General features: G+C 45.1%; 1 protein-coding gene across 5 annotated transcripts; it reads right to left on the bottom strand.

The window, feature by feature from the left end:
- Positions 1-3,890: 3,890 nt before the first annotated feature.
- On the bottom strand, positions 3,891-18,457 carry SLC25A38 (solute carrier family 25 member 38). Of its 5 annotated transcripts, XM_084619835.1 has the most exons (9): positions 18,109-18,456; positions 17,416-17,492; positions 14,473-14,603; positions 14,181-14,302; positions 13,411-13,495; positions 12,613-12,792; positions 11,535-11,703; positions 10,591-10,757; positions 3,891-5,094 (listed from the first exon to the last, which is right to left on the bottom strand). In XM_084619835.1, the coding sequence occupies exons 4-9, from the start codon at positions 14,300-14,302 to the stop codon at positions 4,972-4,974; spliced, it is 846 nt and encodes a 281-aa protein (XP_084475961.1). In that variant the 5' UTR covers positions 14,473-14,603; positions 17,416-17,492; positions 18,109-18,456; the 3' UTR covers positions 3,891-4,971. The 5 variants fall into 5 exon arrangements, with proteins under 5 accessions (XP_084475961.1, XP_084475959.1, XP_084475960.1 ...); XM_084619833.1 differs by lacking the exon at positions 14,473-14,603 and having other exon boundaries at positions 18,109-18,457; XM_084619834.1 differs by lacking the exon at positions 14,473-14,603 and having other exon boundaries at positions 18,255-18,457.
- Between the last annotated feature and the right edge of the window lie 9,473 nt (positions 18,458-27,930).

The following is a 27,930-nucleotide window of genomic DNA, read 5'->3' as shown; positions in this document are numbered from 1 at the left end:
GCTGCACATGAGTAACTCGTAGCTAGGGCCTACCAAATTCATGGTACATTTTCTGGCCAGAGGGTTTTAAAATTGGTCAGTTTCATGATTTCAGATGTTTACATATAATTGTGTGTAACCAGAGGTTATTCCATAGTAATTGATAAATCCTTTGATAATCTTCATAACAGTATTAACAATAATGTTCTGATCTTAAGGAGTTTGTAAAAGATATAGGCAAGGGTTGGGTGAAAATATATTACGGCAATTGGGGAAGAGTTTTAGATGTTACTGCCTTTCTCCCTGCTCCTATTCTGTGTTTTCTGTTTTAGATTGTGAACTCTTCAAGGCTGGGATCCATCTTATGAAGCTGATACTGACAAGCAGCCTTCAGGGCAGTATAGAAATAATGGCTTTATAATTCACATAGTGAACACAGAGTATTATTGAAATCTGCAATAACCTTGCTTTTACTAAAAAGAAAAGGAGTACTTGTGGCACCTTAGAGACTAACCAATTTATTTGAGCATGAGCTTTCGTGAGCTACAGCTCACTTCATCGGATGCATACCGTGGAAACTGCAGCAGATATTATATACACCCAGAGATCATGAAACAATACCTCCTCCCACCCCACTGTCCTGCTGGTAATAGCTTATCTAAAGTGATCATCAAGTTGGGACATTTCCAGCACAAATCCAGGTTTTCTCACCCTCCACCCTCCTACACACAAACTCACTCTCCTTACCAGCAGGAGGGACATTAGAATAATCTTTCCATAGCCTGAAGGCAACTTTGTGCTTTGGAATTACCTTGACCTTCCATTTTCCCTCTGGTCTATTTCTACATTAGCTAAGGGTTTTGAACCTCATCAAGCAGCAGCTGTGCATAGCAGATAAGAGCCAAACGGTTGACTCCACCCCATCTTCCTTCTGATCCATGCCTGAGGCTGAGCCCTGCAAAAATCTCTTCGTTTTGGGACAGCACTAGCAGAGCTAGGCTGGTAGAACATGTTGTGTGGAGATGGGGAGGTAGGGCCTAACGTAGGCAGACTCTGTAGAATCAGTAGGGCCCTGTGTAGTACACATGGGAATTGAATCATGAAGAGCAGAAGGCTGCTGACTTTTATGCCATAGTAGCATATGTTCATGCTTTTAAGATCTACAGGTTTCTCCTGGTAATTCCACTTACAAAATATACAGCATTTGTAGTAGTCAGACTTGCACAAACCAATTTCACCTTAAGAAGGTTCCATTGTAATTTACACATATTGCCCCCCCCCAAATAAATGGCAGACTATCATTCCTTCCCCCAAGAACTTTAATTCTACACCCCACAAAAAACAACAGCTGCGGAATTTTCAATCCATGAAGTTAGATTAGCTTTCAAAGGGTAAGCAGCCAGAATTGGGGTTTGTACAGTACATTTCAGACTCCAGTTCTCTTAGCGGGGTTGAAGAAGGGGAGTGATGGTGCAAACCTATACATTAGCTGTTATCAGCTTAGCAGCAGGTTACACACAGCTTGGGGTACCAGAACTTTTTTTTTTTTTTTAAACTGAGCTCAACATCCTGATTCCTACGCTGCTTTGTATCTTGTGCTCCAACTTAGGGGCAATAGATTGGACACACTTTGTGGCAGGGACTTTTTTGTTCTGGTTGTTCACCACCTAGCACTCTGGGGGTCTTGCACTTGTGTGGTCATTTCTATCTGTGCACAGTGAATATCCATCCTAAGGGGAGCATTTCCTCCTCCTTGGCATTGGTGTGAATGACTATGCAGGACCCTGAGCAGTAGAGAACAAGGCCCCAAACACTTTCACACATTTTCTTTGAAAAATGCCTGGGGATTGTTAATTTCCACATGGAAGCCTGGCAAAGGGGGTCTGCAGCTGGTTTCCTATGAAGGCCAATACCATTAACATAGCAGATATCAGAGTAGCAGCCGTGTTAGTCTGTATTCGCAAAAAGAAAAGGAGTACTTGTGGCACCTTAGAGACTAACCAATTTATCTGAGCATAAGCTTTCGTGAACTGCAGCTCACTTCATCGGATGCATTCAGTGGAAAATACAGTGGCGAGATTAATATACATAGAAAACATGAAACAATGGGTTTTACCATACACACTGTAACATCACTTAAGGTGAGCTATTACCAGAGGGGGGGACGAAGGACGGACCTTTTGTAGTGATAATCAAGGAACAGGGCGGGGGAATAAACATGGGGAAATAGTTCTACTTTGTATAATGATCCATCCACTCCCAGTCTCTATTCAAGCTTAAGTTAATTGTATCTAGTTTGCAAATTAATTCCAATTCAGCAGTCTCTCCTTGGAGTCTGTTTTTGAAGTTTTTTTCGTTGAAGAATTGCAACTTTTAGGTCTGTAATCGAGCGACCACACCCATTGTTTCATGTTCTCTATGTATATAAATCGCCCCACTGTATTTTCCACTGAATGCATCCAATGAAGTGAGCTGTAGCTCACGAAAACACATGCTCAAATAAATTTGTAAGTCTCTAAGGTGCCACAAGTACTCCTGTTTATTAACAGAGCAGTTACCTTCCTCTCCTTCCATGACTGCCAAGTTAGGGATTCCATTTAGTGTTGCCTCTAAAGGCTAGAGGAACCTTCAGCAGCTTAAACATGAACATGCTTTATGTCTTGCCAGATGTGGAGCTCAGTGGCAGCAGAATCTGCAAGCTTGGTGGGGAGGCTGTGCACAATAGTAGTTCAAATTCTGTGCCCTGATTCCATGCCAGAGAAACCTGCTGACAATTAGGCCTCGCTGTCCAAAGAGGCACACGCAGATGCCATCGGAAAACAACTCCTGCTTCTATAGCTCTCCCTCCCCAATCCTGGAACATGAATGTCTTAGCAGATAAGGTGTCTGCAAAAGGGCCCAGCTATGTGCCTAGAAGACCAATGCCACAGGAGTGCCTGGCAGACATCAGCTGTAGCAGGTAGTTAATGTTTTTGGCAGCATCCCCTAAGCAGTAGGCTTCCTCCAGCAATAGAAGCTCCTGTTGTGTGTGCCCTTCAGTCAGTATCTAGGCTCTCTCCTCTCTACAAGGACAGTCAACTTAAATAATCAAGAGTTTTTCTTGCTATAAATTTTATTGGAGATAACACACAGTGCCACACGCTTAAACAAGTGCTCAAAGCTAGGGGCACTGAAGGGGAAATTCATTCCTCCCCATACACAGACGGGAAGCTCTTTGGGGCAGGAGCTGTGGTTTGGTTCTGTTTATACAACATCTGGCACAATGGGGTCCTGCTCCGTGAAATTCTCAACAACTCCTTTGAGAGCAATACTATGTGATTCTTCTGTGGTGCACCTGCTTAGGAAGAGACTGTCTGTCTACAGAGCAAAAAAACCAAACCAAAACAACAACAAAAACCTGCAGCACCAAGTCTCAGAGCTCAGGTCAACTGACTCAGGCTTATGCTATAGGGCTAAAAATAACCCAGGGAGCAGGGAGGGCCCAGGCTCCAGGAGAGGAAGCCCAAATGCCTACACAGCTATTTGTAGCCCCAGAACACAAGCCTGCATCACTTCAACTGGGCTCAAATTCGCTGTGGTGGCTTGTTTTTTGTTGTTGTTGTTTTGCCATGTAGACAACCTGACTGTGCCTCTCCTGCAGTCTCCCGCAAGGCTGTTTGCCCTCATTGCTTTAGTAGAACTGGTCCTCATGGAAGTCTATTGAGCTGTGTCTCACCTCATCCCCCACCCCACACACCAGGGAGTTTGTTTTCCATCTGTTTCTTAGGTGTCCTAGTGTTTTTAAAAAAAGAGAAAGGCACTGAAACTAAGACCAAAATATTCCCCTCCCTCCCTTGGAAAGAAAGAGAAAGGAGATGCTAGTCCATTTTGCAGCCACAAATGTAAATGACAGTGCAGAATACAACCTTCTTGCATATGTTTTATTATAGACACATTTACATCCATTGCAGTTAAACCTGGATAATAGTCCAAAGCTACAGTTCAATTTAAACAGTGCAAGAAAAACAGCTGATACAGAAAGGCTGCAAATGGAGTTTCAAAAAAGACTCCATTTCTCAAGTCCTTTTTCTGGCCTTCCAGCTCTCTTAGCTAAGTCATATTTCAAGACAGTCAGTGCTTTTGCTCTGCCATGGTAGTCATGTGGGTAGGCATAACAAATGCCTATAGACAAAGAATAAAGCCAGTGGAAAATGTCTTCTTCCACGACATTGGGTCATGCTGTGGGAAATACAACCTAAAGCACAAGGGAAGAGACGTAAAGGCCTTTGCTGCAAGCCATAACGGAGATGTCAGTTAGGTTCCCAGCTATGTTATCCAACATCAAAGCTCCTGTGCAAGGTATGGTAAGACTGCATTTCCCAGCATTCCTTTCAGCCATACATTTCCCCCCTCTCTCACTCTAATACATGTATTAATACATTAAGCAAACTCTGAAACAAATGGTTACACTGTGCCCCTCATAGCATTCTCCTCCATACCTTCCCTCTGGGTGCAGAAGCAAACGACACTGACAGATAACAGGATGAGTGTCAGATGGCACATGGCCTGGGATCGTAGACTGGGTACACCACCAGGTTAGAAAGTTGCTGAGTTCTGTAGTCCAAGTCCAATCACTTCTTCTCCAGATGGCTTCTGTGCAAAGGCTTCTCAGGGCACACAGGACTATTCTGAAGGGATTTCTTTCAACAGCCTTTACCGTAACCACGTAGTTTGTAGGATACTGAAACTTTCCCATCTTCCAAGGAAGTTGAATGAAACGGTCCTTCTGGAATGCTTTACTCTGAAGATGCAAAGTCAAAACCTTCTCTCCCCTACTTGCATTTGTGTCAGAGAGGGCGTGTTTTGCAGCCTGGTCCCCTGGATCAGAAATCATTATCGCTTTACCACAGTGGAACAAAGATCCACCCCCGCAGAACTGGGAAATCTTCTGCTCACCTGGATGAGCTGGTGAGACATGAAGAGCTTAGGCTGGTCTCGTCCACTACAAGTCCTTCAGGATTTCAGCCCCATTTTTGCCATCATCTGCTCATATAAAGTCCATGCCATCGCTGCCATCAGAGTGCGCCGCAAGGCACGGGGGACACCGCCACGGAAAAAGCCAACCAGTCCATAGTCCTGCAGGAGAAGACAAAACAAACACCATATGTCTCACTTCATTTAATTCCTAGACATCTACTGGATGGCATAATCTATGGCTGCACTGAAATACATTCTGTAGTAGTCTCTAGTGCCTGAGAAATCCATGCTCACACAGCACTCAGCCAGAGGGACAGCAGCAGGGAAGGGATCTCTAGCATCACTCAACTGCAGTGACTCCTGCTGATGAAGGAACAGCAGTTACTGGACAGCAGCTATACCATGAGGCACGGTACACAACAGTAAGAAGACGGAGGGGAACCACAGGGCATGCAGGGAAAGCCCCACGTCTGCCAGCAGAAAAAAGGAGAAAAAGACAAGAAACAGGGGGACTGAGTCATCTATCTGCCGCCCCGACCAGGAAATCTGAGAAGTCTGCTGCTTGCCAGGAATTAGGATTCACGATGTGACGGAGAGACTGCCGAGACTCATCAAGCCCTCGGATCGCTACCCCTTCCTGCTTCTCCATGTGGGCACCAATGATACTGCCAAGAATGACCTTGAGCGGATCACTGCGGACTACGTGGCTCTGGGAAGAAGGATAAAGGAGTTTGAGGCGCAAGTGGTGTTCTCATCCATCCTCCTCGTGGAAGGAAAAGGCCTGGGTAGAGACTGTCGAATCATGGAAGTCAACGAATGGCTATGCAGGTGGTGTCGGAGAGAAGGCTTTGGATTCTTTGACCATGGGATGGTGTTCCAAGAAGGAGGAGGAGTGCTAGGCAGAGACAGGCTCCACCTAATGAAGAGAGGGAAGAGCATCTTCGCAAGCAGGCTAGCTAACCTAGTGAGGAGGGCTTTAAACTAGGTTCACCAGGCGAAGGAGAGCAAAGCCCTGAGGTAAGTGTGGATGTGGGATACCGGCAGGAAGCACGAGCAGGAGAATGCGAAAGGGGAGGGCTTCTGCCTCATACTAAGAAAGCAGGACAAACAGCAAGTTCTCAATCATAGAATCATAGAATATCAGAGTTGGAAGGGACCTCAGGAGGTCATCTAGTCCAACCCCCTGCTCAAAGCAGGACCAATCCCCAATTTTTGCCCCAGATCCCTAAATGGCCCCCTCAAAGGATTGAACTCACAACCCTGGGTTTAGCAGGCCAATGCTCAAACCACTGAGCTATCCCTCCCCCCAAGTGCCTATACACAAATGCAAGAAGCCTGGGAAACAAGCAGGGAGAACTGGAAGTCCTGGCACAGTCAAGGAATTATGATGCGATTGGAATAACAGAGACTTGGTGGGATAACTCACATGACTGGAGTACTGTCATGGATGGATATAAACTGTTCCGGAAGGACAGGCAGGGCAGAAAAGGTGGGAGAGTTGCTTTGTATGTAAGAGAGCAGTATGACTGCTCAGAGCTCTGGTATGAAACTGCAGAAAAACCTGAGTGTCTCTGGATTAAGTTTAGAAGCGTGAGCAACAAGGGTGATATTGTGGTGGGAGTCTGCTATAGACCACCAGATCAGGGGCATGAGGTGGATGAGGCTTTCTTCCAGCAACTAATGGAAGTTACTAGATCGCAGGCCCTGGTTCTCATGAGAGACTTCAATCACCCTGGTATCTGCTGGGAGAGCAATACAACGGTGCACAGACAATCCAGGAAGTTTTTGGAAAACGTAGGGGACAATTTCCTGGTTCAAGTGCTGGAGGAACCAACTAGGGGCAGAGCTCTTCTTGACCTGCTGCTCACAAACCGGGAAGAATTAGTACTGGAAGCAAAAGTGGATGGGAACCTGGGAGGTAGTGACCATGAGATGGTCGAGTTCAGGATCCTGACACAGGGAAGAAAGGAGAGCAGCAGAATACAGACCCTGGACTTCAGAAAAGCAGATTTTGACAACCTCAGGGAACTGATGGGCAGGATCCCCTGGGAGAATAACATGAGGGGGAAAGGAGTCCAGTAGAGCTGGCTGTATTTTAAAGAATCCTTATTGAGGTTACAGGGACAAACCATCCCGATGTGTAGAAAGAATAGTAAATATGGCAGGTGACCAGCTTGGCTTAACAGTGAAATCCTTGCGGATCCTAAACACAAAAAAGAAGCTTACAAGAAGTGGAAGATTGGACAAATGACCAGGGAGGAGTACAAAAATATTGCTCGTGCATGCAGGAGTGAAATCAGGAAGGCCAAATCACACATGGAGATGCAGCTAGCAAGAGATGTTAAGAGTAACAAGAAGGGTTTCTTCAGGTATGTTAGCAACAAGAAGAAAGTCAAGGAAAGTGTGGGCCCCTTACTGAATGAGGGAGGCAACCTAGTGACAGAGAATGTGGAAAAAGCTAATGTACTCAATGCTTTTTTTGCCTCTGTCTTCATGAACAAGGTCAGCTCCCAGACTGCTGCACTGGGCAGCACAGCATGGGGAGGAGGTGACCAGCCCTCTGTGGAGAAAGAAGTGGTTCGGGACTATTTAGAAAAGCTGGACGAGCACAAGTCCATGGGGCCGGATGCGCTGCATCCGAGAGTGCTAAAGGAGGTGACGGATGTGATTGCAGAGCCATTGGCCATTATCTTTGAAAACTCATGGCGACTGAGGGAGGTCCCGGATGACTGGAAAAAGGCTAATGTAGTGCCCATCTTTAAAAAAGGGAAGAAGGAGGATCCTGGGAACTACAGGCCAGTCAGCTTCACCTCAGTCCCTAGAAAAATCATGGAGCAGGTCCTCAAGGAATCAATTCTGAAGCACTTAGAGGAGAGGAAAGTGATCAGGAACAGTCAGCATGGATTCACCAAGGGCAAGTCAGGCCTGACTAATCTAATTGCCTTCTATGACAAGATAACTGGCTCTGTGGATGAAGGGAAAGCAATGGACGTGTTGTTACTTGACTTTAGCAAAGCTTTTGACACGGTCTCCCACAGTATTCTTGCCAGTAAGTTAAAGAAGTATGGGCTGGATGAATAGACTAAAAGGTGGATAGAAAGCTGGCTAGATTGTTGGGCTCAACGGGTAGTGATCAATGGCTCCATGTCTAGTTGGCAGCCGGTATCAAGTGGAGTGCCCCAAGGGTCGGTCCTCGGGCCGGTTTTGTTCAATATCTTCATAAATTATCTGGAGGATGGTGTGGATTGCACCCTCAGCAAGTTTGCAGATGACACTAAACTGGGAGAGGTAGATACGTTAGAGGGTAGGGATAGGATACAGAGGGCCCTAGACAAACTGGAGGATTGGGCCAAAAATAATCTGATGAGGTTCAACAAGGACAAGTGCAGAGTCCTGCACTTAGGACGGAAGAATCCCATGCACCGCTACAGACTAGGGACCGAATGGCTAGGCAGCAGTTCTGCAAAAAAGGACCTAGAGATTACAGTGGACGAGAAGCTGGATATGAGTCAACAGTGTGCCCTTGTTGCCAAGAAGGCCAATGGCATTTTGGGATGTATAAGTAGGGGCATTGCCAGCAGATCGAGGGACATGATCGTTCCCCTCTATTCGACATTGGTGAGGCCTCATCTGGAGTACTGTGACCAGTTTTGGGCCCCACACTACAAGAACGATGTGGAAAAATTGGAAAACGTCCAGCGGAGGGCAACAAAAATGATTAGGGGACTGAACACATGACTTATGAGGAGAAGCTGAGGGAACTGGGATTGTTTAGTCTGCAGAAGAGAAGAATGAGGGGGGATTTGATAACTGCTTTCAACTACCTGAAAGGGGGTTCCAAAGAGGATGAATCTAGACTGTTCTCAGTGGTAGCAGACGACAGAACAAGGAGTAGTGGTCTCAAGTTGCAGTGGGGGAGATTTAGGTTGGATATTAGGAAAAACTTTTTCACTAGGAGGGTGGTGAAACACTGGAATGCGTTACCTAGGGAGGTGGTGGAATCTCCTTCCTTAGAAGTTTTTAAGGTCAGGCTTGACAAAGCCCTGGCTGGGATGATTTAGTTGGGGATTGGTCCTGCTTTGAGCAGAGGGTTGGACTAGATGACCTCCTGAGGTCCCGTCCAACCCTGATATTCTATGATTCTATGAACAAAACCACTTCAGGTCCCTTAATATAGTGACCAGCCTCACTTCAGAATTTTGTGTCAGTTAATATTTACAGAATTGCCCACGAGTGTTTTTAAAGCTCTGCCTAGGATTTACATTCACTGAGCAGAAAGAAAAGGAGTGGCACCTTAGAGACTAACCAATTTATTTGAGCATGAGCTTTCGTGAGTTACAGCTCACTTCATCGGATCAGAAAGAGAAATTCTGAATGGGAGCAAATATACTCTAAGCAGAGGCATGGCTGAAATCCAGATTCAAACAGACTCAAACTTTAAGGAGGAGGATTGATATGGACCTGAGCTGCAAAATTCAGCTCCAGAGCTTTCACTCTGAGTTTGCAGGCTCTCACTTGCAACAAAGAAACAGTCTAGCCAAGAGTCATCTTATCAGCAAGGTAACCCAATGTCAGGACAACTGTAACTCAACTCTGATTTTGTGTAAAATCACAGGAGTTGTGAATCACATACTGGGCTAGCATCCAACGGACATACATCTCTGGGGCCAAATACAGGTCAATGAATGCTCCACTGGGGTATCCATTCCCTGCATCCCCACCCAGTTCCTTGGATAACAGATCTGTACATTCATTTATTGCTAGTGTTCAAAGGACAGATAATTGTTTTATAGCCCATTTATCCTTGACACTCATGTTTACAAAGGAGCATATTACAAAAATCCTCTTTCCTCAGTCTGGCAATCACAGGAGTACTACAGTGATAAGCCATGGGTGCCAGCAGCCCAGGACTGGGTACAACCAGATCCTGCAAGGTTATTTGCTAACACAATTGAAATCAGTAAGTACATTCTATTAACAACAGTCTAAGGGTAAAAGTGCTTTTTATAACGGAGTGAAGAAAGGAAGTGAAACCTGTAGTCATACGATGGCTCAGGAGACAAGTTAAGATTATGTGTGAGGGGTGAATGTAACATGCCCAAATGTGTATGACTGTCATTCCCTTTTTATTCACTCACTCCCCATGCTCAGCTAGAGAGAGAGTGTTTGTTTTTCCAAAGGATTTGTCCTATGTACATAGGTAAGGGATGATGGAGCACCAGGAATAACCAGGTGGTGGTGAAGTTAACTGTCTAGCACATTAATTTTCATACCGCTCAGAAGGAGCAAGAAACAAACAGTAGCATGTTGGGAGCTGTCTGCTCCCAAAGATGCTGATGTGAATATCTGCCCAATGGGGTGGATATCTGCCCAATGGGAACTGGACTCAGACTACCAACCAGTCATCAGATGGGAGTAACTTCAGTCACTGCTGACCCAGGCTGTATATGAACCAGTGACTAAGAGGTGACGAGTTCACTCTCCCATAGCATAACACAGAGGAAACATTTCAGAAGCTACATTGTGTTCACAGTACTATACCTAGTGATGACTCATTTGAAGATGCTTTAGAGATGAAGGCAAGAACCTTCTTTTCAAATCTCTGGTGAAGTGACCAGAACTGAGGTTACATTCACACAATCTTCTCAGCCTCACCTTGAAGATTGAGGCAATGGCCTGCCCTATCCAGTGGTATTTTTCAGATGTCAGCTGCATGTGGGTTTTGATTACATCAGCAGGCTGTGTCGCCAACGAAGCCAGGATTCCAGCAAAGATTCCGCAGCCGAAGTTCACTAAGGGGGTGAGCGCTGGATCAAACTGGTCTGGAATGGAAAAAGACGCAGCGTAGTCAGACATAATACAGTACAATTCTGTTCCGTAGATAGTGACTTTCTTATAAACCGTATCCCAGACTAAATAGTTACCAAATTATGAAGTAGATAACTGAGGAAGAGATATCACAGGCATAGAGAAGAGACCTTTCAAAGGAGATTAGAAAATAGACACACCAATGCTAATTTTAGCTAAACAAATCACTTCCACTGGGACAGAATTTGACAGACACACAGAGCTAAAGAAAGGCTGGTTTAGAGGGCAGAAGCTGCAGAGGAGAAGGCTCTCATACCAAAATCAGGCAAGTCTCAATTTAGCAGAGATTGCAGGAATGTTGGGGAATTATACAGTGGGCATGAAAATGAGCAACTGGCAATGTCAGATGTTGAGCAAGTTTTCCTTATACACAGTTCTGCCAAGTCCTCATCCCTAACCCACAGTACCCCCTGCTTGGTAACTGCATCCCTGAAGTATCTGTCTCATACTTTGCTCGTAGGCAAACTCAACAGATCACCATGAAGTGTGCAATCTAGACCGGAGTCCCCCGAGCACCAACGTGAGGCCCACATCATTTTCATTTGACACGCCTCCAGAACATGAACATCCAGTTCTCTACAGGTGGAACACTAATACCCCACCTAAGCCCTACAAGGGATTGATTTAACCACCGAGAAAAAGGCCAAAGTAAAGCATGTGGACAGAAACGGAAGGATGCTTGGAGTGAGAACCACCACATTCTGTGTTATTACATCCACATTCAGCCTTACCCTGAGGCATAACTTTTTTGGTCTGGGTGTAGAACATCAGATAGATGCCAGAAAAGGGTGCATCACGCAGGAGCGTCGCAGTCAGCCCACAGAACAAGCCCCGGGCCCCTTCTGTCCGATATATATTCCTCAAGGCTCCATACACACTCTCATAGCCATACTTCCCACTCTGCAGAGGACACACAAAAATGGTTACCTACATATCAGATATAGGGTCCCTTGTGCTGGGAGATCATTACTGAGCAAGCCTTGAAGTGAAATCACCTCTCTACACACAAAGGAGTAGACACTTACCTCCGACTCCTAAATGCTTCAGATACACCACACATGGGCAACCAGTCAGATTTCTCCTTTCCCAAGGCCAATCATATATTGTAGTTACAGAATATTAGTAAGTATATACACGAGGCGAGATGACATAGGAACTATTCCAGCGACATCACAGCAGGCCCAGAGAGCAGCTGTCTTGCTACATTGTCAGCAACAGAGCTTCCCACATGTTTTATCACGGCTATTTTATCAGCTACTTCTGTAGCAATTTACTTCTCCCACTCCATCCACTTCCACTGGCTGGAAGATTTAATCCCAGTCTCCTCGCAGGGCTAAGCATGGTGCCTCCCCAGCAACCCCCACCAAGGATGCAAGAGATAAGGAAGGGAATTTGCACTTTATCTCCTGCATGGCAGATCTGTGAAATGGACCCAATACATATAAAATAAATATACACTATACAGACCAGCTTTGCAAGAGTGTTAACAGCCCAAGATACATCCACTCTCCCCCACTCCTGCCATCATGATGATGATAAAAATTTTATTTCTTGCTGAGCAAGTAAAATATAAAAGCTACTTGCCCCAGGTGTGTGAGCGTGGAGAATTTTTCAGCCCATCTAGGTTTCAAACCATACCCATCATTGCAGTATTTAAGCATCTTACGCAGTATAGAAGCAGCAATCAGGGATCTCAGTTTCTCTATCCCTGATATCCAAGACAGAAGAATTTTTTGTGCTACAGGAGAAGGTATGATGATATCACAACACAACAGAAAGTTCTAGGAGTATGAAAATTGTAACACTCACCTCATACCGTGTCTTCACCACGGTTATGGGCAACATGCAAACACCTGCTACTGTGCGGGAGCTAATGCCCAGAAAGACAGACTCTAGGGCTGTGGGGGAGCGGTCTGAGAGAAAGTACTGTTTCATCTTGTACAAGGTGCTGAAGTAAATTCCGACCCCAGGGATGCATCTTGCGAAGGACTGCAGAAGAGTGAAAAATGGAGAGAAATTAGGAGGGAGCAAGAACACACTACAGAACACTAATACAAGGGTGTGTTAAGCCAACTGGGAAGCTTCAGGCCCAGGGGATGGTCGCTGAAAAGAAAGAGCTGGCACTCTGAAGAAAGGAGAAGAGGTGAAGAGCAAAATCATGACTCCACTGAAGTCAGAGTTTTGCTATTGACTTTAATGGGGCCAAGATTTCACCTAAAGACTCCATCCCCAAGTACATGCACATTCAGGAACTGAAAAAGGCTTAGGCCAGTGCACCAGTCATTAATAAATATCTATAAAAATCTTGGCCTATATATCTGTAGACATGGCTTCCTCTCAGCACTGCATGGCCTAAGTAACATAGACAGCTACCTCCCAGTTTCAAAAGTGACTTGGGCACTTAGGAACCTTAGACCCACTGCCCTTCAGTGAGAGAAACTTAGGCTCTTAAGTGCCTAAGTCACTTTTGAAAATAGGACAGCCGTCTAAGTCACTTTGGCCTTGCAACACTGAGTGGAGCAACATTTAAATACCTTTTAAAATTCTAAACCATACTTACTAACACATGCTAGGTAAGAAAAAGTCAGGGTTAAAATAGTCACTTACTGGTGAGACCCCTTTCCAGAGCCCTAGGAAGCTTTCAGTGCGAACAACCCTAATGAACAAAGCTACCATCCCAACATGACCTGACCTAGAAGGAAAACAAGAAAGGAATTACATAGATATATTGCAGCAATTAACCCATGGGACCAATCCTACAGCCCTGCTCTAGTCCTCCCTCACCCACCCAGAGCACTCCAGAGAAAAACCTGTGTACTAGCTATAACACCTTTAGAAGCTCTTTCTCTATTCAGCCTATTCTTCCTTGTTCAGTAAACCTGTCTCCATCCATGGTTTACTATGCCACAATCACTCCCACTGGGATAATCTATGGATTTTGACAGCATAGTTAGCATCAGCCTATGGAAGCAACTATGATATCACAGTTTACTATTTCTGACATCATAGTTCATCACCACCGGAGCAACTGTAGATTAACAATGGATGGGGTCATGGATGAATATATGAGGCAAGAGGAAGAGGTTGGTTAGATATTGACACACCAGTTCCCTATGGGGCAAAGGTATGTAGCAGTCATATGGGATTTTCCAGAGCACGGTGGGCATCAGTGAAACCACATGGGCCTACCTAGGACAGCTGCTTCAACAATGAATGCAGTGCTCTCAGCTATACGCTTCCCAATGCTATGACTGAATATCACTAGGGTAGAGCTCAGGAGAATAGGGTCTCACTACCATCTTTCACTTTGTAGGCTCCTTCAAAATACCTCCCCTCCCACACACATACCCCGAACAATAGAAGCTTCAAGCACTTACCCATTGATGGAAGGCTGCAGGGTCTGCAGCCGGGTTTTAAGCAGATCTAGGGGCTGGAAGAGAAGGGTGGAGCAGGTCCCACTGATGGAACCGCACACAAAGGCCTTTAGCACTGGATGCATCTGAAAGAGAAGTCCTGGCTTTAAAAAAAAAGTCTCATATAAAGACTTAACTGGAAAAAGCGCAGGAAGAGATGAGTATTCACTAGTTCTGTGGGTGATTTCTGAAGGCAGGGGGAGCATTTGGTGGATGAACACTGAGCAATAGCAGTTCAATGTGCAGGAATAGTTACCTAAAACCTTCTGAAGTGCACATGCACACACTCCGTGAAAGGTGTTACAAGTGCTTTTTAATTTATCTTCATGGATTTCCTCCTCACTGTTGTGCACTCATATACTACAGTGGAGGGTGCAGTATAAGGACCTGAACAGAACAGAACAGAACAAAAGCATGTATTGGCATAAGAACATAAGAGTGGCCGTACTGTGTCAGACCAAAGGTCCATCTAGCCCAGTGTCCTGTCCTCTGACAGTGGCCAATGCCAGGTGCCCCAGAGGGAATGAACAGAACAGGTAATCATCTAGTGATCCATTCCCTGTTGCCCATTTCCAGCCTCTGGCAAACAGAGGCTAGGGACAACACCCTGGCTAATAGCCATTGATGGATCTATCCTCCATGAACTTATCTAGTTATAGTCTTGGCTGTCACAACATCCTCTGGCAAGGAGTTCCACAGACTGACTGTGCGTTGTGTGAAAAAATACTTCCTTTTGTTTGTTTTTAAACCTGCTGCCTATTAATTTTATTTGGTGACCCCTAGTTCTTCTGTTATGAGAAGGAGTAAATAACACTTCCTTATTTACTTTCTTCACACCAGTCATAATTTTATAGATCTCAATCATAGCATCTACAGAGGTGAAAGGGACAGCTGCAATGCAAAATATAGAATACACAGCAGGCTAGAGAAATCCAGAAATAATTCTTGCTCTACAGAGCAGATGATAAAAAGTGAGGAGTTACTTGGAGGGTGTTGGGATGTGCTCAAAGCAAAGTACAATGTCTTCTCAGCAGAAGATAAAGAGACTGTGGAAATGCAGAGTTCATTAATTTTCCTCTCTTTCTCCTCACCCCACTCCTTGAGCTCCAAATCTTGCTCCTGAGGCAGGTTCTTTCCCGATCCAAAGAGGACTTAAGCATAAGCCACAAAGCAAGCAGCAGGCTTACTGTAAATAAAACCACCTCACATGATTCCCAAGAGACAAAGAGCTTCTGTGCCCTCTACACAGAGCCACATCAGAGAACACATCCTCCTAACATAACGCCGCCCGGACACACCAGAGAACCTCAGACTAGCGTTCATGTTTTCAGCTTCGCTTGACGTGTGTTTAGCTGTAATAATAAGTCGTTTAGATCCCAGTAGCTTCTAATGTTTACTTTAGTTAGAGCATCTTTCTCTCACTAATGGATATCACCGGACTCCCATGTGAGGCTCCTCAAGCATTATCATCATTAGAGTATTAAACAAGGTACAGGCCATAAACAATAAGCTTTCCCCCATTCTGTCTTGGCAGTGGCCTAGCTGAGGCATTATGATAATTATGAGCTCTTCTGTGGGGAAAGGAAAAAAAGACTTAAAAGGCTACACACCCTACACTTGAGGTCCCTTAAGGACCTGGTTTTCCTGTATACCCAGCACAAGGCACTAGAGAGCAGAGGGATTCTCCCCTCCAAGTACAGACCTACCCACCCCACTTAGCCAGGACAGGAACGTGCCCGGCTGGGCCAGACAGAAGATTACAGCAGGGGTCCCCCATCCACGTCCTGGCCCAGCCTAGCCCTGCTCAGCTTGGGAGGGGGGCTGGGATCGCAGGCACGGGGCAGCGGTATCTTCACAGGCTCCCCCCAGCCACACCAATCACTCTCCTCATCACCACTTGCGGGCCCGCCCGGGACGTTCACAGCAGCGGGAAAGGCAGTGATGTCAGATTTCAGAGTAGCAGCCATGTTAGTCTGTATTTGCAAAAAGAAAAGGAGGACTTGTGGCACCTTAGAGACTAACAAATTTATTTGAGCATAAGCTTTCGTGAGCTACAGCTCCCTTCATTGGAGGCATCTGATGATGTCAGAGACACCCCTCCGGAGCCCGCCAATCCCAGTAGGTGAGCTCCAGCCAATCAGGAAAAGGGAAGGGCCCAGAGTTCTGTTAACTCTTTCCCCCACCCCGGGTCTGAGCAGGAGAGGCAGCTGCATGCCAGGCTCGCTCGGGGCCGGGCTGTGTTCGACCCTGCAGTTCAGAGCGCCCCAGGGCAACCTGTAGCCGCCTCGCACTCCGCCATACACACTGCGACAACCCTAAAATGCCCCGCACCCTCCTCTGCTCCTGCAGTACCACAATGTGCTGCCCCACCCCTGCACCCATCTGTGTGCAGTCCAGCAGTATGCTGTGTTACCCTCCAGCCAGTACCATGCACCCTCCCCTCTGATCTCCTAGTGCACTGTCCTGTGCATCACCACACAATCCTCCCCATACACTGACACTCAACTAACAGCACATCCTTCCCCTGCGCTGCACTCCCATCCATGCTATACCTTGCAATCCCCTATATATCAACTGTACTTCACCATGTGCCATGCAGCCTCTACAAGACATTTCATTGGACCTACCCCCATTATATACCATCTACTCCCCATGATATTGTAACTCAGTGCTATACAACCTCCACTACTCTGCACTGCCCCGCTCTGTATGTCATGCAGTTCTCCTACTGCACCCCAGTACCAGGCACATCCACTGCACTGCACTCCACCATATGACACACGAGTTTTCTGGCTCCAGTCATTGTGCAGCCTTGCACATATCACACTGCATATTGCATATCCTCTACACACTGTGAGACACTCAGCACTGCTCCCCATTGTAAGCCACACAACCTGTAATACCGAACTGTAGCCCCCCACCATGCAACAACCCTAGCGTGATCTCTTCTGAACAGAAAAGACTGGATTTCTCTACATGAACTCGCTCAATTTCCAGTAAGAAAAATCCTGCAATGCCCAACACAGAAGATTTCAGAGAACACGAGCATGGAAAGGTGACTCTTAAAGGGACAAATATACACTGGGTTTTTCAGGATGATAGGACATCACTGTCATTCCTTCACTTCTCCAGATTTTCCATTCCAGGGATTGTGGCAAACAAACAAAACCACACTCATCACCCTTTTCCATTTCCTTACCATTAGTGTTTCCATCTTGTCTCCTACATCTTGAGCCTGGAGCAGCGGAGGCCTGGTTTTCTGGATCATTTAAGAAGCTGGACACATAAATGAGGGGATGATGTTTTATAACTAGTTAAACAGATTTCTCCCCACCCGCTCCTTCCTGGAGATAGGAAAGAATTGGGTCTGAACAGGGGCCAGCAAGCAATCAAAGTCTGTGACAGTTTAAGTGATCATAATTCTGATTGGCTCCTCCCAGATGCAAAGAGGATTTCTTAATTCCAAACTCAAATCACATTTGGTGATTTTTTTTTTTAAAGTAAAAAGCACATCCGCAATTCAAGAGCGACACAGGAAAACAAAACACTTCGTTTTTGCCAGAAAAATAGAGACTACCCTAAAAAATTGGAATTATTTTACCCTTTGTTAATATTCAAATATATACTTAGCACACGTGCGCACACACAAAGTTCCTTGATTTCTCTGCCTTTTCTGCTCTTTGCAGTTTCCTTCCCATCTGGTTATTTCCTCCCCCTCATTAAGCAGTTTCATCCCCATGAGGTGTCTGCCTTTTTAACAGTCTTTGTATTGACAATTCTTGTAAATCCCTCTTGCTTTTGAATACTTATCTCCCCAAGTGCTCCTTCCCAATCTTTACCAGGCCTTCCCGAGGTCAGATTTTACAACAAACCAAATGGCTTTTATATTCACCTTTAAACTCCAGGAATCCTCGTTTGTCGGATATTACATATGCATTTCCACAGCACCTAACACGGTGGTGGCTGGGCTTTCGTTAGTAGTCCGCACGCAGGCTGCTAGCCTTCAGACAATTTGCACTCCGCTTTCACTGCACTCACCAGATTGCTAGTCTTTTTCCACACTGTGCTTCCAGATTGCTCGCTCTTCTCTTCCTTGTATTGGTGGATGTACACAGGAGAGTGGTGTTATTGCAGCTCTGTCATGTCAGCCTCCTCTGAATCAACGTAAGATCCTTGACCCAGAGCTGCGTATGGGCGGCCAGTCGGCTTCCGGCGTGATAAAGCCTGCTTCATGCTCCATGCCAGAGTCACTCCTGCTGCAGCACGGGGATGACGCCAGCTGGTGAACGCTGGGTACTGCAGTCAGTTGTGACAAATACTCAATTTAACAAGAAAATGTTTTAATTTTGTTTCAAAACTTGCCATAACACTAACAAAATGTAATTGAACATTACATTTTCCTGAAAAAAAATAATTTTTAAGACAACCCCATGGTGGGATACATTTTCTGCTGAAAAATTTCTCAACAACCGCTTTTGCTAACTCTGTGCAGAAGCTAAAGAGGAAAAGGGGGATGAGGCATTGTAGAAACATGAGTATTTTACATTAGCTACCAAAGGAAGCTTCAGTCACATCTTTAACATAAGAAATCAGAATGATGGAACAAAATCAGGAATATCAGGAATAACATCTTTCGGATAGTTTTGCTAGTGTCCACAGTTCTGTGTGTGTGTATATATATATATTATCACTAGTAATACTGATATATATATATATATATATATATATATATATATATAAATTTCACATTACAGTATTACTAATGTAAAAACAAATCTATGTTAAACTCGCTCAACCCGCATGATTCAAGGCATAAATCAACCTCTTACCACTGAGCGCTAGGAAGAAGGCAGTAGAAAGGCAAGCAAGCTAAACTACAGATTTATTTGGGTTTTATATAGAGAAGTCTTAATTGGTATTTAAGAAGAAGCCTGTGCGTCTACAAACACAAGAAAGAAAAGGAGTACTTGTGGCACCTTAGAGACTAACCAATTTATTTGAGCATAAGCTTTCGTGAGCTACAGCTCACTTCATCGGATGCATACTGTGGAAAATACAGTGTTAGGATATAGATATTCAGGCCTGCCTGTAAAGACCTGTACTTTAAGAATTTAGGTGTATTCTTATCACTTGGCTAGTTAGAGGTATAAAAGAAAGAATCAAAATCACTGTCTGCCAATGTAAGGTCCTTCTCTTACTGTGACAGTCTGGGGCCCTGTTCTTAGGCTAAGGCCTTTGGCTAAGCAGCAGAGGCAGCCATAAACTGGGAAGCGAACGGTCACATCCTCACATTCCAAACTAGTCACATTGAAATAAGGTGCTATTGGGCTGTTAGGCACTATCAGGACAGGATTGTATGCCTATCAGCTCCAGAGAAAGGGAAGTGCCTAGAAAATGTAAAAGAAAACTTAGTTTGATAGCATCCTGTCTGGCAAGAACTCACTTATCAATACTGGGATGTGAAATCCTCACTTCTGTATTGTCTTGCCATTATAGTTCCCACTTTGCTATTGTTTGTCTGTATAATCTCTGTCTGGTTCTGTGATTGTTCCTGTCTGCTGTATAATTAATTTTGCTGGGTGTAAACTAATTAAGGTGGTGGGATATAATTGGTTACATAATCATGTTACAATATGTTAGGATTGGTTAGTTAAATTTTAGTAGAATGATTGGTTAAGGTATAGCTAAGAATATTACTATATAAATTAGGGGCAAACAGGAAGTAAGTTGGGATTTGGAAATAAGGAAAAGGAACTTGTATTTAAGCTTGCTGGAAGTTCACCCCAATAAACATCGAATTGTTTGCACCTTTGGACTTCAGGTATTGTTGCTCTCTGTTCATGTGAGAAGGACCAGGGAAGTGGGAGAGTGAAGGAATAAGCTCTCTAACATACAGAAGATGTTTTTATACACACAAACCATGAAAAAAATGGGTGTTTATCACTACAAAAGGTTTTCTCTCCCCCCACCCTACTCTCCTGCTGGTAATAGCTGATCTAAAGTGATCACTCTCCTTATAATGTGTGTGATAATCAAGGTGGGCCATTTCCAGCACAAATCCAGGTTTTCTCCCCACCCCGCACAAACCCACTCTCCTGTTGGTAATAGCTTATCTAAAGTGATCACTCTCCTTACAATGTGTATGATAATCAAGGTGGGCCATTTCCAGCACAAATCCAGGGTTTAACAAGAACGTCGGGGGGGGTAAACAAGGGGAAATAGGTTACTTTTTAAAAAGTAACCTATTTCCCCTTGTTTATTCCTTCCCCCCCTCCCCCTTCCTCTGCTATTGAGTAGGAAATGAGGTTTTGTTTGTTTGTTTGTTTGTTTGTTTTTTGATCAGGCAACTCAGGAGCATGGTATGGTATATAGCTTTTCTAGGTTGAAAGAGTCCCACATGGAGATCAGAGTTAACAATCAGGTCACCCAATTGCTGGGTGTGAGAATGCAAGAGAGAGGAGAAATGATGGCAGTTTCTGCCAGCTATGGCTTTCCAGAGTACGTGACTAGTCACCCCAGCCCGGATCTTCTCTCCTTGAGGCTTGGGCTACACACAATTTTTGTACCAATTTAACTACTTCTGGTTTGTTTGTTTTAAAGTCACATCCCTAATCAAAAATAGTTAAATTGGTACAAAACCTGTTTAGCCCAGGCCTGATGTGCTGCATAGGTCTTATGTGGCCCTCTGCAGAGGGTGAATTTTATCCTTCAGAGTCTTCCAGTGGAGACAGTCTAAACTCCTAACGTAAAAAACAAGCTGAATAATAACCTATAAAAATTTTTCAGGCTGCACTTAAACATCATAAACAAGTTAAGTGCAGAAGCCCAAACAGTTTCCTTTGCAGGCTACCTCTGAAGTACTATCTACCCAGATAGGCTGCACATTGACATCAATAAATAAATCCCTAATATGCCACTCCATGCCATATCTGCGAAGACTTCCTTCATTGTTTGAATCATTAGAGAGTCTTCTGCTGGGTCACACAAAACAAAATCTTGTCCATCTCCTGGATAACAGCTCATCAGAGATTTCTTTCTGACTTCTACTAAGTGTTAATTGATAAAATTAAATTTGAGAATTTGTCAAAATATTTGTTAATTTCTTTAATTAACAGCCACTATCAAACAATGTTTTAGATGAGAAAATAATTTATTTATATGATAGTAGTGCCTTGAAGTCCCAGCTCCTTGTGTTATGCTGTGTACAAATACACACTGAGATAGTCCCTGTCCTGAATATTTTATAATCTGAACAGGAAAGACAGACCAAGTGTAAAATAAATGAAGTATTATCACACCCATATTACATATGGGGAACTGAAGCATGGATTAAGTTCTTGCTCAAGGTGATCTTGGGAGCCTGTGGTCAATCTCCAATTTGGTACCTTAATCACCAGACAATCCTTCCTAACCATGGTGACTGAGGACCACATTTTGCTGCCATTTACCTTCTTTCCATTTCAGCTGGGCTCCCTGAGTGCAACTCAGAACAGAGGACCTGATCTTTCAGGTTTGGGGACAGAATGTAGCACTGAAAGTATTATGGGGCTAGTTGGAAAAAAACACAAACAAATAAATCTGAATATCTGTTTGTTAGCTCAACCTAATAAGACTAATCCCCACCACCACCTCACACACACACACACACACACCAGGGGAGACAGTGAAATGGTATCATGTAAAAGTTATTTAAAACAAAGGGTCAACTGCCTCCTGAGTGCCCCCTTGTGACCAGAGGTCATTGTGTGGCACTATCTTTGTTTTCCCTTCATAAGGGTCCCTTAAGAGCAGCACACCGGCTCTAATGTGGATAGCAGCTCCCCCTGTTGGGGCTAGTTTAGAAGCAGAAACAATTCTTTATTACCACCACCCTGGCTGAGACCAGTTTATTTTGGGACCCTGAGGACTGTTCAGAACTAGTTCTGTTATTAAAGTCCATCTCCACGTTACTTCGCTCTGGTGTCTTCCCATGTAGCCAGAGCTCTTCTGTCCTAGTCTGTTCTCAGCCTGTCCTCCCAGATCTTCCTAGCTGGAGCTCAGCCTTCTAACTTTGACTTTAGGCTTTATAAAAAGCTGTTTAATAAAAATTTCAGTATTGCCAACCACAAGCATTCAATAACCATGAATCACACCCTCAAAAATCATGAGAGTGGTTTAAAAATAATGAGATTTTTAAAATATATACATTTTGGGGCTTTTGTTTTTTCTCCTGATTTTTGAGCCTTCTGGGTTTACTCAGGGCACATTTTCAGGCTTTATTCCACAACTTTGAGGGCTACAAATTTTTTCTTTCAAAACGAAAGCTGAGATTCTCCTTCAGTCTTAATTCTAGCAGCTGGAGCTTTAATAAAAACATATCTGAGAGTTGGCAACACTGAAATAAAAATAACCTTAATGAAGTAATGTCAGAGGAAATTTGAGAAGAATCTATTTAATGTATTACATGTCTCTGGTTTCCTTCTCCAGACCTGAGGAAGAGCTCTGAGAAGCTCAAAAGCTTGTCCCTTCCACCAACAGAAGCTGGTCTAATAAAAGATATTACCTCACCCACCGTGCCTCTCTCTCTTATATCCTGGGACTAACATGGCTACAACAACACTCGACAATAGTGAAGTGAAACAGATCAAATCTATATCTTTAGAACTGTCTGAACCTCCCTAGGCCATTTATATGGCCTGTGAATCTCTTTTCTTCAAAATCTCTGGAGTGTGGTGAATGGCTCTCTTTTACCATGGAGATTCATGACAGATTTTTGGAAATGTATTATTTACAGCCAATTCTGCTCTCTTAATCCGTTTCCAAAAGGGACATAAAACAGAAGTTTTAAATGTTGGTTATGTGGCACTGACAAATTCCAAGTAAGCTACTGTACATCTGTCATATTCAAGGGTGTAATCTAGACCAGTGAGGGGTTGTGTCACTACCTGTCCTGCAACCCTGAGTGCCGCATAATGCTTTGATGTTGCAGCTCTCATAGGCACTGACTCTGTGGGTGCTCAAGGGCTGGAGCATCCATGGGGAAAACGGCAGCCCACTTATAAGCTCCCCGCTACCCTCCAGCACCTCCCACCCGTCAGCAAGCCCCATGGATCAGCGCCTCCCCCTCCTTCCCGCAAGCAGCTGTTTCATGGTGGTGTGCAGGGAGGCTGGGAGGGATGGAGTGGAGACAGGGCCTGGGACAGAGCCCAGGGTTGAGCACCCCCCGGCACCTGTGGTAGCTCCCAATCCAGGCCACTCACAAACAGACTTCAAGCATACAGGTCACAGCTTGAGTGTCTGTGTATAGCTGTAGCCCTGGTCCAGCAGACCCCATGAGCCTGTCAGCAACACACCAATCACACTCTGGATTCCACCAGCCTTGGTTACTAATTGCAGGGTGACTCCAACACAATCCCAGTCTTGAATTTTTCCAAAAACATGTTCTGCACTGTCCACCCCTCTCCGGTCCAGTTCAGATATCAAGGTTTCTTGCTCCTGACCAGTCAATATTCATCTGTTTCATACTTTAATTGGAGTCACCAAACAGTTTAAACACAACACTGGATGAGTTTAGATTAAAAAATAATACAAGTTTATTAATGAAAGAAGTTAGGATTTTAAGTTAATTCAAGAATGGTTACAAGCAAATAAAAGTGAAAACACATCGGAAAGTCTAAAACTTAAACTAGCAAGTTTTGGTTCAAGGCTTTGTTTAAGATGGTCTGTCTTACCTATAGTCTTCCAGCAAGATGGTGACTGTCCCTTTCCTTGGTCACGGTCTGGTGGTGCCTTTTCTTCTTAGGTGAAAGAGAGAGAGAGAGACCTGTTTAACAACTTTTGCCTAGGCAGGGCTGTGTGGTTTTGGATATGTGCTAACAACATCATAAGTTTACATATACTGTTGCTACATACAATTCACTATGATTTTACTGATCAGTTATTAGTTTTCAAACAATACCTCACAAGACATATTTTGTACAAAGATTACTACAATAGTGTGTAGGATGTGAATACGGGGTGCTTTTAGTCACAGCATCAATTGCCACAACTGTGATTTAGTTAATTTCTTTACATGCTCTGTCACATAAACCACTGAAATATCATTTCTTTTCCCATGACAGACACCAAGTTACATAGATAATATATCTGATTTGTCTAAAAATGCTTAAATAATAATAAAGGCCAACCCTAGGTCCCACTGAAGTTAATGACAAATCTCCAACTGGCTACAATGGGAACAGGATTTAGCCATTACAGTCTGTGGGCCCTGTCCTGAGAGGTGCTAAGTGCCCACTGACGTCAATGAGAAGTGAGGACATTCAGTATCTCGCATGGTCAGGTCCTACGTGAGTTTAGGAACATCGGAAATGTCATGTTAAATAAGAGCAGTGGTCCGTCTAGTCCAGTGTTCTGTCTCTGCAATAACCAACACCAGATACTCCAGAGGAAGGTGCAGCAAACTTCACTGTAGGACAGACTGGTAGGAAGGACAGTAGGACCAGCAACAGCCCAACCATGTTATCAAGAATGTCCAAAACTGGAGACTGGAGATATTGCTGCACCTGTTAATGCTGTAAAGGCAGCTTGGGTCTCTGCCACTGTCTTATTAAAAACCAGTTCAGGAACTTGCTTGCTATGGATTTTTACCAGGTTGGGTGCCACTTTTGGGTCAGTATTATGTTCAGTGACTCCTGGAACTGAGCTGTGCTAGACACCTGGGATGAGGAGCAGTTCCTCCAAAACTTCCAAGTATGAAGACCCTTCTTTGCCTCCAGAGGGCTTGCCCCAAAGTTGGAGCTCTGTTCACTGTAGCCAACAAGTGATGGTTACTCAGCAGAAGCTGACAACCCCAGATACAATGTCAGTCACTGGGATGCGCATTCAGGATTGGGAAGCCCACACTGGAGGCTGATGAGTTGCTGGTGTAATGGCAATACATAAAGTTCTGCAGGGTATTAAATCTGTAGCTAGGTTTGCAGCTGGCACAGGAATCTGGCCACTATTGTGGGAGGTGCTGACAGCAAGCTAATTCAGGCAAGCGGGTGGGGCCTTACTGGAAGCTATACTGTAAATGCCCTTAAGACAAATTCAGCTACAAACAGCAGAAAAGTTAGCCAATTTCTCTGTCTTCTCTGATCTTTGCAAATAATGTGATGCAAGATTCTTTTGATCTGGACCTGTTTTGAACCGACTGCCCACGTCTATCCCCTGCAGCCAGCTCCAGGACCAACTGAGCTCCCCAACTCCTCCTCCCGTCTCATGATGGCACTGACCCTTCCCCCTTCTCTGTCCCTAACTAGCCCCGAGGGACAAACTGACCAAGCCCTACCTCTTGCCTCCAGCCAGCCCCAGGGACTGATAGAGCCCCTGCGCTAGGGACCAACTGATCCCCTATCCATTCCCACCCACTGACAGGTTGTTGGGACCTGCCAACAGAGTCCCCAATGAGCTTCCCTCCTCCAGAAGACCCAGGGTGCCTTTCCCCTTCCACTATTGTTCAGCAACTGTGCCCTGGATGCTACTGTGATGTTGCACTCCATATGTTTTATGGAAATATGCTGATGAGTGTGAATATAATGTAACTGTAACATACTTTATGCAAAAGGTCTCTTGTATGGTACCATTACAAAGCTTATAATCTACTGAGTGTGTTCATCCTATTTGTATTAATGTATCATTCTTGTATCTGAAACTAGGTGTATGAAGTATAACTCTGGGGTCCAACTGTAATTATGCAAAGCATGGGCTATTAATGGTGGTTTGGAATCTGGATGGCTCCCATTAACTAGGACAATTGCTTGTAAATGGCTCTGTTTACTTGCAAACCTTTCTGGGTGCGTGCAGGTCAGCCCTGGAATAATGGAGGGTGGAGTCTCACAGGACATCTGACCATGTCACCGGGTAATTAAATCCATTTTAAATCTGGTACTTTTCCATTTAGAAAGAGGGGTGGGGACCCAGAAAAACAAAAGATTCCCACCTTGGCCCAAAGCTATAAAAGGGGATGGAACAGAACAAAGGGGCTGCCAGTCATGAGAAAACCCCTAGTTACCACTGAGATGAAACTAACAAGGACTGTACCGGGGAAAGGATTAGGCCCAGACTAGAAAGGAATCTAGTCTGTGAGAGAAGCTTATTGGAACATCTCTGAGGGTGAGATATTACCTTTATCAGTTTCTTAATATATTAGGCTTAGACTTGCATGTTTTTGCTTTATTTTGCTTGGTGACTTTGTTCTGTCTGTTATTACTTGAAACCACTTAAATCCTACTTTGTATATTTAATAAAATCACTTTTGTTTATTCATTAACCCAGAGTAAGTGATTAATACCTGGGGGAGCAAACAGCTGTGCATCTTTCTCTATCAGTGTTACAGAGAGCGGACAATTTATGAGTTACCCTGTATAAGCTTTATACAGAGTAAAACAGATTTATTTGGGGTTTGGATCCCATTGGGAACTGGGTATCTGGGTGCTGGAGATAGGTGACTTGCTGAGCAGTTTTTTGTTAAAATCTGCAGCTTTGCGGGGGGGAGGTGTGGACCAGACCTGGGTCTCTGTTACAGCAGGCTGGCGTGTCTGGGTCAACAAGGCAGGGTTCTGGAAGTCCCAAGCTGGCTGGGAAAACTGGCTCAGAGGTAATTCCAGCACATTAGGAGACAGTCTCAAGTGGGTCTCTGTGACCGAACCCATCACAGCTCCCTCCAACCCGTCTATCAAGTATTGGCCAAGGCCGCCGCTTCACCCTCCAACATGTGCACCGTAGCAGGCTTTGCTACTAGATTGGTATAGTGAAAGTTATCTAAAAACATTAAAATGGCCATAATAAGTCAGATCAACAGTCAATCTAGCTTAGTACCCTGTCTTATGCCAGATGCATCAGAAGGAATGACCAGAACAGGTTATTATCCAGAGATCCATCCCCTGTCATCCAAACCCAGCTTCCGGCAGCCAGAGGCAGGGATGCTGAAACACGTGAGGCCAAGGGGTCATGACCCTCCATTTTTGAAAGTGGACAGTCCTGTCCCGTCCCTTTTTGCCAAGGGCCCAGCCCCCTGCCCCTCCTCTTCACTCCTAAGGTCCTATACCCCGGCCAAGCCAGAAGCTGGAGCCCAGCCTGGATAAGAGTGGCCCAGGGAGCCACAGACCCTCTGTCTGCCCAGGGTGGGTGTGGGCCTGAGAGCAGCCCCTGGCCTGTGTCCCCAACCCCTTGCCCAGGGCAGATGGAAGGTCCCCGGGTCCCCACAGCTGTCTGTGCAGCTCTTTCCATGGCCCGGCTGCAGCTCTTTGGTCTCCAAGGCCCCATTCCCAGCCAGAAGCTGGAGTCAGGTTGGGGTAAGAACCATGCAGGCAACCGTGGGGAGCCACAGACCCTCCACCTGCCCTGGGCAGGGGACCTGGGGCTGCTTTCAGGCCACTCCCCACCCTGGCGGGGTGGAGGGGTCCAGGTTCCCCAGTCCAGCTCTGCCAGGGGGTAGGGCCTTGGGGAAAGAGGAGGGCCAGCGCCCGGGGTGGGGGAGGACTCAGAGCCCCTTACTTTTAGGAAGGATCGGTGGCCTTTGGTCAGAGATTTAAGGACACTCAGGGCATGCGGTTGCATCCCTGACCATCTTGGCTAATAGCCACCGAGGGACCTATCCTCCAGGGACGGCTCTCCTTTTTTGAGCCTAGTTCGGCTTCTGGCCTTCCCAAAACTTACACCAAAGGCTTGGCTGCATGAGCATCTCACGCGGTAC

The sequence above is a fragment of the Lepidochelys olivacea genome (assembly GCF_965140295.1).
Source record: "Lepidochelys olivacea isolate rLepOli2 genome assembly, chromosome: 2".
NCBI lineage: Eukaryota > Metazoa > Chordata > Testudines > Cheloniidae > Lepidochelys > Lepidochelys olivacea.
The sequence above is the reverse complement of the archived record's forward strand: the minus strand, read 5'-3'. Positions and strand labels throughout refer to the sequence as shown.

Bases quoted from the DNA above. Each gene is read 5' to 3' on its own strand.
- SLC25A38 (XM_084619833.1), bottom strand. From the start codon at position 17,484: ATGATCCAGAAAACCAGGCCTCCGCTGCTCCAGGCTCAAGATGTAGGA. The intron at 12,793-13,410 runs GTAAGTGACTAT...ACTCTTCTGCAG, and splicing joins TCTGGAAAGGGGTCTCACCA to TCCTTCGCAAGATGCATCCC. The intron at 11,704-12,612 runs GTGAGTGTTACA...TGTCCTCTGCAG, and splicing joins TGGTGAAGACACGGTATGAG to AGTGGGAAGTATGGCTATGA.